This window comes from Taudactylus pleione, unplaced genomic scaffold (assembly GCF_031769625.1).
Source record: "Taudactylus pleione unplaced genomic scaffold, aTauple2 ptg000070l, whole genome shotgun sequence".
In the NCBI taxonomy this organism is placed as follows: domain Eukaryota; kingdom Metazoa; phylum Chordata; class Amphibia; order Anura; family Myobatrachidae; genus Taudactylus; species Taudactylus pleione.
Window position 1 is genome coordinate 18,628,230 of NW_028284472.1, and position 14,655 is coordinate 18,642,884.

The window sequence follows — 14,655 nt, forward strand, 5'->3', positions numbered from 1 at the left end:
TATTTGACCACGTGCGTATGTGTTGTATCCAAACAGCCTCTGGGTTCCACGAATCAATATGGCGTTTGGTTGCATTCGTTTTTCGGGGAGTTGGTAATTGGAGTGGGGAGCAGGGAATGTAAGGCTGGGTACACACCTAAAGATTTTCTGTCCAACTAGTTGATTGGTTGGAATGAAAATCTGGTAAGGTATGAAAGCAAATGACAATCAGCAATTTGCTCCCAAATACCGGAAAATGGACAAAAACTGTTGTTTGAACAAATTGTTTAGATCAAACATTTAACAAACTTGTCTGACCGACCATTTTCATCTGTTTTCTGGCATTTAAGAGCAAATTGCTGATCATCAGTTACTCCCATACCTTACCAGATTTTCATTCCAACCAATCAACTAGTTGGATGGTTGGACAGAAAATCTTTAGGTGTGTACCCAGCTTCAGAGTTCGGCATGTGTATACCTGTAACAGCGAAAATTAGAGCACCACATAGGAGAGAGTACTGGTCTAAAACATGTGGTACCAGTTGGCCTCCTGTCTTCAACAGAGATTTGTCACCTTTGGATAGAATGGAGACAAAAGCATGACAAACGTTTAAAAGTAATTTCTCTAGTGAAGACACACATGGAGGAAGACGTGATGATGACCATCAATGGGGCCGATTTTGAGTTAGGAGCAAAAAAAAAAAACAAGTCTTAGTATCTGGAACAAACCATGCTGCAATGCAGGGGGTGTATATACATTTATTGGTTTTTGCATGCAGGGTAAGTACTGGCTGCTTTTGCATGTAGCCCACAAATGCTGGATAGCTTTATTGTAACGCTGCATGTTTAGCTTTGAGTTTGGACACCCCCCTCCCACATCTAATGGAACATACACATGGTCAGATGAACGATTTGACCAACGATTTGAACTATGAACGATTTTTGACTTCATTAAAATGACTGAAATCATCCAAAACTGACTGCAAACACATCAGATGTCGGATATCGTTATCTGACCATCGGGAACGCTCATCGTTCATCCTTCAAACATGTCAGATATGTCAGATTTTCCTTCAGATATGAACGATTTTTTAAATCGTTACTGTTCATATCTGAAGAAAAATCTGACCGTGTGTATGCACCATAAATCCCTCTGTACTATTTTAAATCCACCCCACCTTCACTGCAGCATGGTGTTACCAAGGTGCACAGTTACTTGCTCTTTTTTGCTTTGCTCCCGACTCAGTAACAGCCCCCATATCTCCATGTACGGGGTCTCCCAAGTAAGGTCATGCATCCCCTTTGTTGGGATCCCCGTGGATATAAAAAGTTGACCTATAGTGGATAGTGAACTTCTAGCAGGAAAGTGCTGCCAGCACGAGGAATCGAGAGGCGAATGTTGTAGCACAGGGGGGGGGGAGAATCTGGATTGTCGCAGAGAAGAGACTTTTTTTTTTAAGTTGCATGGGATTACCTGACTCCTGTGACTTCTATTTCTGCAATTTCTTTGCTGTAGGATATAATGTGATATGAGAGCTCCCTTTTTCAGGATATTGCAGCAACCAACCAACAGCAGGCACCCTCTATAGCTGTAACTTTCCTCGTAGCGGTTTTCCTATCCCTTTCCTCTTTATACTGGTGACTAATTGGGCTGATCTGGTGATTTGGTTGCTGTAATGTTGGTGACGGCAGCTTTGTACTGAGCTCTGCCTCGGAGGGTTGAAGGCAGCCGCTCACACAGACGTACGTGTAACAGACACAGCTCCTGAGAAAGATAGGTAACTGTCCATGCTTTGCCTACAGGTGGGCCCAACATGTGGGCAGTCACCACGGAGGAGCGGGCCAAGCACGACAAGCAGTTTGCCAGCCTGAATCCGGCAGGTGGCCTGATCACCGGTGAGTTTTCCACATTACATAAAAAGTAACTTTGGTTAATGTTTCTGTAGCTCTAATGACTATTTGGAAGTTATGAGTCTTCTTATGTTGTCTGGCGCTAAATTAACTTTATTTTTATTTTTTCCTTTCTCATGAGAAAATGTAAATGTGATTCATGTATGGTCTTTGAGGAAAACTGCTGACAGGACATCACTGCAAACTGATAAGAGTCCATTGAAATCCGATGTGCAATAGCATAACAGGAATGTCCTGTTACTAAGAGGTTGTTGCAATCGTTAGACTCAGTATTGCCGTGTCCGATTCTGATACGTGAAAGGTTCCCTTGGAGGGAGGAAGGGGGGAGGATGTGTGTCATACAGATTTACTGCTAAACTTTACACGTCATTTATATGGGTGCAAGTTCTTCTGCAGAGATGATGATTTTCCTCTGTGTGTGTATTGGGGGCTGCTGTCTTCATTGCTCAGCTTTGATTATTCAATGTATCATCCATATTATGCCATATTATACAGACATGTGTAGTATTATAAAATCTTATAGCCAGAAAAAACTGTAATGTACATTTATCGACACATAATGCATTTAAGAAATCCGTTATAAATCTGTGCCCCTCCTGCTATAATGCCTCAGGCATAAGGCACCTGTTAAGCTGGCCACACACTAGACCAACTTTCATCCAACCAGCCAACTTGCTGATTGGTTGGAATGAAAATCTGGTAATGTATGGGAGTAACTGATGATCAGCAATTTGCTCCTAAATGCCAGAAAACAGATGAAAATGGTCGTCAGACAAGTTTGTTAAATGTTTGATCTAAACTTTGTGTTCAAACAACAGTTTTGTTCCATTTTCCAGCGTTTGGGAGCAAATTGCTGATTGTCATTTGCTTTCATACCTTACCAGATTTTCATTCCAACCAATCAACTAGTTGGCTGGTTGGACAGATAATCTTTAGATGTGTGGCCAGCTTTACTTTAGGCAAGACATCCTAAAGGCCCCCATACATCAGAGATTGATTGCAGCAATCGGTTGTGTATAAAAATCTTTTCCCTTTTTCAATCGATTGCAGAATTGCTACAATCGATTGAAAAAGGGAAAGATTTTTATACACAATCGATTGCAAATTGAACGATTGCTGCAATCAATCTCTGATGTATGGGGGCCTTAATACACCAATCTCATGAGATCATTTAGGCAGTGATTACCAACTCCAATCTTCATGGACCCCTAAAAACCGTGCATGTTTTACAGATCTCTTCAGTATCAAAATGAAATGATCAGCACCACCTGTGGATCTTTTAAAATGTGTCAGCCACTAATGAATACACCTGTGCACCAACCAGGAGATCTGGAAACCATAAGGCCCCCATACATCAGAGATTGATTGCAGCAATCGTGCAATTTGCAATCGATTGTGTATAAAAATCTTACCCTTTTTCAATCGATTGCAGATTGCAGAATTGCCACAATCATTTGAAAAAGGGAAAGATTTTTATACACAATCGATTGCAAATTGCACGATTGCTGCAATCAATCTCTGATGTATGGGGGCCTATACACAGAGGTCTCTGAAGACTGGAGTTGGGAAACACTGATTTAGGGCGACTCTACCCAGTATATAGGCTATCACTTTCTTTAGAGGATCATTAAAGCCCAACATTTTAAAATAGTCTGAAATTAACCATGAACAGAACATTTGTTGCTTAGTTTCAGTTTAGAAGTAGTTGATTACACTGCCTCCCCCATGAAGTCATTTGGGTTCATTTCATGGGTAAAACTGTTTATATATTTCCTCTGCCACCAGGATCTTTGTCATCGAGACCTACTTCCCCATGTTTACACGCGAAATAGACGCTCAGATATTATATCCTCTCTCGCCCACACTATTTTTACTATTGCACTTGAAATGTGAAACTTGTTTATGTCGTTCTCTTATAACTGAAGCTTTGAGATCGGTTCCTGTGAGGGGAAATGTCGGCCCTCTGTGTATCATTATACAGTATTGAATCGTCCTTATAGCTTGACATGACAGCGACAGCGCTGGGGAAAATACAGTGTGCCAAAAGGGCCCATAGGTATGTTAGGCTTATCTCTGCCCTTCACCATGGCATAATGCAATTCTTCCAGAACGGATAACTAGCAAATAATGGAGTATTATTATCCTTTATTTATATGGCACCACAAGGGTTCCTCAGCGCCTAACAAAGTATATTAACAGTTGAACAGAATAATTCTTTATTAGTTATGAATTGGTGTTCTCTGCCTGCTTTTTTTAGATCCTTTCGGTGGCAGCCCCGTTCTCTGCGATGTGCCGCCGGTTTGGTGGCGAGGTCAGCGTTGACGCATCTTCACTCCTTTTTTATTACTCGCACCCCATAGAGGTGCGCATGAAAATGAGCAAAGGTCCCTCACCATACTAGGCACAGCGGAACATCGCGGTGATATGCAGCGGCACATCATAGAGAATTTAGTTACCCACATAGCGTCAGTCAGGTGTAGAATGGTCAGTTTGGTTATTCATAGTCCCTAACAGACGGGTACCCAGTGATTATTTTTTTTTAAGTGTGTGTGGCAATTGTGAATTCTTCTTTTTTTTTTTTTTTTTTTTATCAACCTAATCCGCTCCAAGATTACATGCTTGCCCGAGTAAGTTATATCGCTTTATAGATCCGTCTTTGGGTGAATATTGTGCTCTTTGCCGGCAGGTTTTGTCTTCTCTTCACATTGCCACATAACAACTGATTTTTGGCAACTAATCTGGTCTGGGAGTGTAATAGCCAGATAATGGCCCAATGTACCTAGCGTCCTCTCCCATCTCCAGATCTACCCTTTTGCTGAACCAGCGAGGTGTGCGACAGACTAAATAGGGTACCTTGGATCCAGCGCACATTAAAAGACGAGAACATTATCAGATTATTGACAAAAATGCCGTCGCTTCCGCCATCAGCCATAGCTGGGATGGATATAAAAATAATTCCAGCGATTTGATTTAATTACCACCTGGTTAGCTGTTTACATGTTCAGTTCTGCGGGGAGTGACCTGTAGGCTTTGGTCCCAACAGTGTGCTTGGTAAAACTTGAAAACTAACAAAGCTGCTAGTGAGCTCCTCTGTGTGGATTCTCAAAATCTACTTATTTAGATTTAAAAAAATGTAACCTTAACAGAGCAGCCACAATTCCATATGCAATTCCAGTTAGATCTGATTACTCCTGGGATATATGGGCTATAAAACTGTGCCCGCCACTTGTGCATCATTTAAATGAGTTGGGCAGAAGTTGATGTGACCCTGATCCCATGTGATCCCTTAGAGCCAATGTACTGAGAACTGGCCGGTTGATGATGTCACAGGATGTGTCCCTGGAGCGCACTGAGCATGCTCCTGCCAGCACCTGGGATGTAGAGATGAGTCCTCTCCACCCATTTCATAGGCTATAAATGCATCTGGTTTCGAATGTACTTTTCATTTACTATTACACTTTATTTATCCTGATAGAGTTACTTTGTGGCACTTTAATCCAGGGTGGGGGAAGGGGGCACAGACAAGACGTGATCTCTGTATATACCTTTATAGGATTTTCAAGCAATAGACTGAGAGGTCTAAAGACAAATCAGCTAATTTGTCACCTCTGTCCCAGTAGGCTGGGGAGGTATTCCCACCATGATCAGGGTTGTTTCCAGCTGCTTTGACAACAGCCTGGGTGTATGGACCAGTTAATCTTGCATGAATCACCGGTCCAGGAATATGTCAGCTGCTGTGTTCTGTAATTATAGAGAGAAGCATGCACATTCTATTCCCACACACTGCAGAAGTGACTTGGGTTTTTTTTTTTTTTTTCAACAAGTGTAGAGCAAATTAAGGGCAGTAAACTATTCAACATAGCTCGTTTTATAATCAGTGTGACCACCTTTTACTTTTTTAGACAGCAGCTTCTTATAGGTCTGTTATGATTTTTACCCTAGTAGGTGACTCCTTGCTAGTAAACTGCATCACTGCCTACATGAACTTATCCTACTTTTGGCAATCTTATGCCCCCTTGGATGCCGACTGGTGTGCCCGGCCCCTTACCCTGCATCACAACTTCTCCATGCGACTTCCTATGCTCTTCTTTCAATCGGCAAACTCAACAAACACTGATACGCACACACACACAGGTATAATGGAGAGGGTGGAAGGTACCTGTCACACCAAGGCTGTCCATTCCATTCCGTGTATTGGCTACAACACTCAGGCAGGTCATTATTTAGTGGACCGCTGCTTCCCGAAGTAGGCTCTTCATACCCCAGTGCAACACTTGTCCATGCCCCATCATAGTCTCCCTATGTTATTTACAAGGTTATTTCTTCTGGCCCAATAGTCTATTCATTCCTGTGGGGAATAAAAACACATACGCTTAATACTCTGTAACAGTCACTGTGTGGGCCACAAGGTTTTCTGGAGCCATCCGTGGAAATGCTCCCTTTAAAATCTGTGACCAGAATATTCCCTTCTTCCTGGAAGCTGCGTTTCCTGGGGCTGAATGTCTGTCACTGATTGGGCTATATATACATTGCTTCGTCTGTGCTGCTATATTTATGCCTTGTAACAGAGGCTTTAATAACCCTGAAATTTGTAATTGTATAGAGAAACTAAACTTGCAGGGTGGATATTGGTAATCCGCTAGGGTTTCTGGGATTCTTATCTTCTGTTGCTCCTGGCGTGCCAAGCTTACAACATATTTTACTAAACTGTGCAGTTTGTGAGGCCTCTCTGAGCCCCCACAAGCTGCAATGTAAGCATCGGTTTAGTAACAATAGAAGCAGGTCGGCAAGTATATAACTGTTGCATAGAAAAGATAACCATCGTCCGTCTGCCCTATTTATTGCTCCCTTACGGGCAATGGCTATGCACTGCCTTGTTCCTGTGCATTAAGCACGTGTTTATACAGACTGCAAGAGGTCTTAAGATTGTTATGGCATCTAGCGAGGGCTTCAGTGCTGGCCAATGCTACCACCTGGCTGGGCAACACTCTGGGGTGCCTAATTGTATAGGCTGCTAAAATGACATCAGAGATGGTTCAGTAGGGGTGGAACGTGCCCCGGGCCTCTTGTTTTCAGTGATACCCTCCTAGTCTCCCTGTCCTCCGCAGTGGAGGCTTTGCAGGGTAGCTAAGCTGGGCGCTGTAACTGCGTTCTATCTTGTGGCAGGGTAATGCATTCCTGCCCTTGATGTGATGTGATCAGGGGCCCCTTCCCAAAGTGCAAAACCAACGCCGGCTGATCCCAGAACTATATTCATTGCTTCTTATTGTAGCTTGCTGAATATTCCCGAATATCTTCTAGTTTAGTGTGGAACTCCCATGCATGTGTTGGTGTCAAATGGCATGTAATACTGACTTATCAGATCTGTAATCTCCGCTTTACCCTTGCTGGGAGCCGCCATGATCTATAAGTCACTCGTGCATTACATCGCTCTGATTGTTGGTTACATTTGCATATTTTAATATAAGAAATGACCCCTTGTGAACATCACAGAAGTATGAGCGTCTTTGTAATCTTGTGATGTTTATTTGCTGAATTAGAAAGGAGGACTCTCAGTAAATTATACGTCTAATTACCGATGTCTAAATTACGCGGTAGTAGGCTGTTCTATGTATTGTAACTGGGTACATTACTGAGACCTGCAGTCCAGCCAAAGCTACCGCCGATTACAGATTTATCCCATCGAGCTTGTATTGCAAATACCTCAGTATTGCGTTAGTTTGCATGTGAGAGGATCGTTACAGCTGAATGTAAACACCTTTAAAAGTAATTAAGCTGAGCAACTGTTAATGAGATGTTTGCCTTTTAAAGGTTGGTTCTTTAGTTAGTTTTTCCATGCTTTCAACTCCATTATATTTGTGACATTGCTGAAGGTTGAAAATACTATTTACTGCCAATATTACAGCAATCGGCATAATCATTTGCATATATTGACGGTCCGCAGCCAGTATGCAGAGCAAAGATTCATCAAATATTAAGTGTGCTGCAGCCTTCTCTATACAATTTCATTTGTAGAAGGACAAATAACCCATCATTGTAAAGCGGTGTCACCTGACTTGGGGGGGGGGGGGATCACATTGGGCAGCTTAGTCTGTGGGAGCGCAGAGATGGAGTATGGGGCCGGCTACACACGTTCTGCTCCATAGGAAGATTCTGTCCTCCCTGAGCTCGCCTTGGGACACCTGCGTTACGGTTGGACAAGTGTCCACTTGCTTAAAAAATGATGCACAGGACATGTGAGGACACTTGGTAAGGCTATGCATTTTACATGCGGTACACACGTTATACCCACTGTTGATAAACGTTGGAAATGTTTGCAAGCTTTCCCGAATGTTAGCACTGTAGAGCTTTTCCCATTCATTTTAATGGTATTTCCAATGCCATAAACCTGGGACCTGGTTCCCACTACACAGGGACAACGACCATGAATAATCAACTTCAGGCTAGTCAGAATGGGCTGGTCGTACTATAATAGCGAAAGCCTTCAGATACGTATCCATTTGACAACTGTGAAACGAGAGCACGATTACGACATCGTAACCGTGCAGTCGTTTCACAGTCTGATGTGCCTACACTGAACGATCGGCCGTTGAGTGTAGGCACATCAATCATCACCGAACATGGGTAACCTGCCGACGTCGTCAGGTTGACCAGCATAGTAGATGTCAAAAACTGCGTTTTTGACATTAAACTGCCATGTTTAATCGCGTAGTGGATACGCACCTTTAGCCAGCTGTAGCATGATCCAGGGTCAATGCAAAAACAAAAAGGAACCTGATACTAAAGTGATTCCGGCCCACACAGTGGCTGCAATCCCATTTAGCCTCAGACAGCGCTTCACTCCAGTCGTCAAATATATCCCATTCCATTTCGTATGCTCAGTAGTTGTGGCCTTCCCCTTTTCTCAGGCTCACTGCTCTCCCCCCCTCCTATTCCTTCATCCCTTTCCTTCCTTCTCTCTTTCATTTCTTTCTTTTCTATATACTCTTCTATTATTATATTCACCCCTTTTTCTTTTCTTGTAATTTGTTATGAAGTAGGAGGGAATTTAAAAGGACTTGAACCAGGTCCCAGAGGGGGCAATCTTCGGACAAGTCCACCATACATGGATCATAGTACCCCTGCAGCCACAACTCCGCCAACAATTGGGTGAGGGCGACAGAAACATTTTGTTAAGTCTCTCTGGAGTATAATACGAGCGATAATACATTTTGTATGCCATCTCCTTTAGTTTAGTAGCAATAGAGCTTTTGGCTATTCCCAGTCTCCTATCGTCCCAGGCCTCATCATCTGGAGGAGATCCGAGGTCTAGCTCCCAAACGAATTTCATGGGGCCTCAGAGGAGGGAGGGTGACATTTAGAAGAGGGTATAAAGCTGGTAGATTAAGCCTTTGGACAAGGGAGAGTGTTTACATAGATTATCAAAAGGGGTAAGGGCCCGGAGAACAGAGGGCCTGATTCAGAGGGTCAATGTTTGGCCACTGCATACGCCGGCTCCAACGTGCGCATGCGCGAGACCCGGCTAGCAACGGGCGCTCCGTCGCTACGGGTCTCGCACCAAAGCGGGCAGATGACGATTTTGATTGTCAGCTTGCCCCGTTTTGGAGGCGGGCAAGGGGGGTGGCTGGCCAAACGGAAGCGTTCCCAAACGAACGTCTGCCGTTTGGGGGCGGCCCCACTGACATCACGAGTGATGCCAGTGGGTGAGCTTCCGGCTCTAATAGAGCCGAAAGCTCACTGGGCTTGTGGGAACGAGACCCTACCACAAGGGTCTCGTCGCAAGCCGCGATGGTCGAGACTATAGCGACCATCACCTGGCCGCTCGCAATAGCTGTGGGTGATCACCCACAGCTATGCGAGCGGCTTGGAGGCCGCACAAAAAATAAAAATAAAAACGCCCTGATTCAAAGCGAGCGCTCTTTGAGAGCGTCCGGCTCTGAATCAGGCCCAGAGTGTGAAGGAAGGGAGTGTAATATTGCGAATTTGAAGGAATTGAAAAGGGTTAAGTGTCTGGGATGGGGTTTTTTGTTGCAATTCGACACCAGTTACGAAACCGTGTGGTTGAAAATCCAGGAGGGAACAGGGGATTATACCAAAAGGGTGTCAAGGGAGACGATGGTGAGGAAAGATTCGTCTTGAGAGAGTAGAAGGCCCAAAGTTTGGAATTAAATTTGATAGTGGGGAGCAGTTTAGATGCATGGGACCGGTGTGTATGGGATAGACCCCATAAGGGGGTCTTATCTGGGAGATTGACATAGGCCGATTCAATATCAAGCCAAGAAATAGAACTTGGGGGGAGAGTAGAAAGCGATAATTTAGGAAAAATGGGAGGCCAGATAGTAAAGTTCAATATCGGGAAACCCTCTACCACCTCCTGGGACCAACCTCCCAGAGGTTTTAGCTACAATTCGCGGGGGTCTGTGATTCCAAATAAAGCAGACAAGGATTTTTTTAAATTTTACTAAGGAATGAAGCAGGAACAGCTATGGGTAGGGTCTGAAAAAGATAGAGCCATTTAGGTATAATATTCATCTTAACGGCTATGATCCTACCCAGCCACGAAATAATAAGACAGTTCCAGGATGTTAACTCGGTCTGCAAGAGAGAGTCATAACATGAGGTCAGATGAATCCCCAGATACTTAATCTTTTTGGTTGGCCATTTGAAATTAAAATTAGTTCTGATCCATATATGTCCTATTCTTTTCTATGGTCCATTCATTTCAGAGGGACCTCTACATGTAATACACAACACTGTTGAAATTAGTTGATAATAGGAATAAATGTGCCATAGAAAAATACAGGTGCAATTGCCCATTTTTGTGTGTTTATATGTTAGCATAAAAGAGATCAATATCTGTGTTTTAGCTTAGACAGCCTGAGATGGGCAGAAATTAGTCCATAGGGCAGGCTGCCAGCGTTGCTCTATTTAGATGTCATCACAACAGGATGAGGATCAGTAAAGCTGGGTACACAGTAGAACGAGTTAATGAACAATGGAACGATTGCATGTTCCGTCCTTCATTAACATACATTAGGTCGCATGCGCTATCGTCCGGTATGATGCGCAGCACGTGGACCATGGGAGCGCACATATTGGCCGTATACACTGAGCGATGTAAGCGATTTGTCAAGAAACCGCAGATCGGTCCGACATCGCTCCAGTGAGTACCCAGTACAGTTTGCAGAGTACACAAACAATGTATCCATTAAGGCAGTAATTGGCTGTCTGAAGAGCCTGGTAACTACACTAAATAATGCAACATAAGGTCTAGTTTATTTAAAAAAAAAAAAAAAAGTCGAATTGAATTGCCCTCTTTGTGTCTTGGTTCCTAATGAATGGATCGGTTGTTTTCCCATGAATGTTCTTTCAGGCCAAAAAATAGTTACCACTGCTGTATGTAGGTGAAAGGGGTCCTAAAAATATAACAGATACTTATAACTTTTGTGCTTTTTATCCATCATTTATATTTTTAGTAGAGATGAGCGGTCTGGTTTTGGCTCGAATCTTCCCACCAGGTCCATTTCTCAGAACGAGGCAAAACATCATCTGTAATGGACTTCTTGGCGCGAGGTCCGTGAAAGCTGAAGTTTTGCCTTGTTTTGAGATCCGAACTTGGGGGATGATCCGAGCCCAAACTGAACCGTTCATTTCTAGGCCCCAGGATACAACTCGGATTTGCTCTGCTTTTTACCCATGTATTCGTATCATTAGGCCTTGAGATACAAAACTGCTGTCATAGGCTATTTAGCCATGTAATCCTATCGGTAGGCTCTGGAATACTAAGCCATGTATTAATCTCATTAGACCAAGGGTGGGCAATAATCGTCCCTCCAGCTGTTGTTGAACTACAAATCACAGCATGCCTTGCAACAGTTCTACCATGGCCAAATAGCAAAACTGTGGCAGGGCATGCAGGGATGTGTAGTTCTACAACAGCTGGGGGGGGGGGGCTGCTACATTAGACCCTTGGACACAACTTGGATCTGCTCTGCTTTTTAATCATATATTCATGTCCTTAGACCATTGCTTACAACACTGCTGTGCTCTGCTATTTAGCCATGTATTCATATCGCTAGCCTTTTGGAAACAACATTCATGTGCTCTGCATTTTAGCCATGTGTTTATATCATCAGACCCTGGCAAACAACATTGCTGTGCTCTGCTATCCTTGTATTCATATCATTATCCTTTGGGATACAACGTTGCTCTGCTTTTTAGCCATGCTTTCATATCATTGGACCCCGAGGTACAACATGACTGTGCTGCTTAAACACTATTGTATCCAAAGAGCAGTCTTGTGCCCTATAAGAGGACAACAAAAATTAATAGCGCAGTCTTATTATTTAAAGATATGGACAGAAAAACCCCCACCTAATTAAGCTAGAAATAAAAACCATATGTATAGTAAGAAAGAATTGCAGGCGTGCAGATGGCATGTACAAGACTATACATTAAGCTTGGTTGAAGGTATATGAACTTGGGGATTGTGCCTGTCAGTTGGTTTCAGGGTTAATGATATCAGTGCAGTCAGAGGCAGCTTTTACATTGCTGAGTATTACGCAAACACAGCAGAGACTAGTACAGAGTAGCTCAGCAATGTCCCTGTTCTATCCATATGGACATTTTCTGCTTCTACGGAGATTATGATGATTTGTGATCTGATTTGTCGTCTTTATACTATATAGCAGTACTATTATATGTCCTGTTTGACCGTTGTAGAAACCTCTTCTGCATCTAATATTGTACAATGGTTTATATACAGAAGTTTTAGAAACTTTCCTTCACAAGAAGTATACCGTGAAGACCTGATCATTATTTATATCCTGTGTACTCCTACATAAACATAGATCGAGATCTGCTGTATTAATTTGCATCAAAAATAATTATGAATAGATGAAACAATAGAACACTAGTGTTCTTCAAAGAGTGTAACACATACATATATGTGGAGTTGCCAAGAAAAAGGTAAAGCCGAAATCCCATGGAACAGATAAAAAAAAATATATATATCATTTTTTTTTTTTAAATAAATCACTGGAGCAGTCTATAAGAAGACTTTTGTTAATAAACATATTTCCTTTGGCTTGTTTCTTCAGGCTGTTCTTACTGCGTTATAATTCTGCACCATTTCAATAGTACCATGTAACTGCAGCCACTTGGCACATGAGGTAGTGAGCAGAGAGGCTCTGGAACGCCCCTCAGATCTCTGGACACTGTGACATCATCCTACACCTCTGCCATAACACATGACATACAGACAGTCTTAAAACCTGTATCTGTATTTCCTTGAAGTCTTCCCAAAATTAAATTTTCTGTTTTACATTGAATTATTTCAGTCCATTTAGGGTCATGACACATTAGTCGTGATGAAGTTACTTCAGCAAATCCCTGATGATTGGACACCTTGTTAATAATTAAAATAAAAAGAAAATCCTACTAGTGGTCAGCAGTACGCATTATCCATGACTATAGCTGGATACAGCTTTGATTTATGATTTGGCGAATGAATAAATGCTATGATGTCAGTGCTGCCTGATATACTGTAAGGTGTGATAACTCTTAGGGTGCAGGACACAGGCATTTGGTAGCTGGTTTTTTTCACTGTTCTATCCAGCTTGTGTTGGAATTTAAATCCACGGCGTGAATGCGCAATGCCTGCGTGAAGAGGATGCGGAGATCTTCAGTAAGACTAGCGCTTTCTATCCTATTGTCTTCCAATTGTTTCCCGTTGTTTTTTTTACCACCTACTTGCAAGTAGAGGACGTTTTTGTTGTAGCAAATGCGCCGGAGAAGGAATTTTTGTATTTTCCTGGTTCCAATAATGTCCATGTGATATACGCCACGTCTCACGTACGCCTTGTACTGTACACATGTGACAGGTCACAGTTACATTTCCTCTTTAATAACTGATACGGAGGTCTGTTCCCGATGTCACACGCTCACATATTATCTTAAGTATTCCAGTTCGGAGGTTCTACCATTTAGCCCTCACGTGTTACTCTGTATATATGGTCAGCATTCCTGTCTCTCAGTGATGGGGCATTGGGTGCGATTACAGGAATGGCTGTTATCTGTGGGGTTATGATCCTGTAGGTCAGTGGTAGCTAAGTTCAGTCCTCAAAGACTCATAGCAGTCCATGTTTCCCAGATAACCTGATTTAAAAAAAAAAGAAAAAAGTGTCAGCTAGTAACTAAATGCACCACTTGTGGATCTTTTATATTTGTCAGTTAGTCACGAATGCATCGGTGCACCAGCTAGGAGATCTGGAAATCATGAACTGTTAGGGGTCCTTGAGGACCAAACGTGGCCAACCCTGGTGTAGGTCTTCTCTGGGTGGTCCGGATTCCTCCCAAAGGACAAAAGACGTACTAGTAATAGAAATGGCTTCTAGCTAAATGTCCCCCAGTATTTTTGTGTGCCTGTGCGCAAGGGGTAAGCAGATTAGATTGTAAGCTCCACTGTCCCAAGAATGCAGAGGCCTGAATAAAGTAAGTGTACAGTGCTGTGGGAATGTATTGGTGCAATATAAATAAATGATGGTAATATTAATAACATATCTTGTCCTAAAATCAATATGTATTTGCTTGGCTCATTGTGATATATAAACAAGGCTAATACTCCATTAAGCCACCAAGACACTAATGGTTCGGTTTGTGGGGTCCAAGGGTGGAAAACTAGAGTGATGATCCCCTATGACAGCGTTCCTGGCGTTACTGCGTAGGCTGGTATTGTAGTGTATGTACAGTTACAGTATATGAGAT

The 14,655-nt window shown here is 42.8% G+C and overlaps 1 protein-coding gene across 3 annotated transcripts in view; it reads left to right on the forward strand.

Annotated features, from left to right (window-relative positions):
* ITSN2 (intersectin 2) overlaps positions 1 to 14,655 on the forward strand; it is a 158,040-nt gene that overhangs the window by 52,083 nt on the left and 91,302 nt on the right. For all 3 annotated transcript variants that reach the window (XM_088467287.1, XM_088467285.1, XM_088467286.1), the window contains exon 3: positions 1,783 to 1,875. In XM_088467287.1, the coding sequence (XP_088323413.1) occupies positions 1,783 to 1,875 (93 nt within the window). The remainder of the gene's footprint in view (positions 1 to 1,782; positions 1,876 to 14,655) is intronic.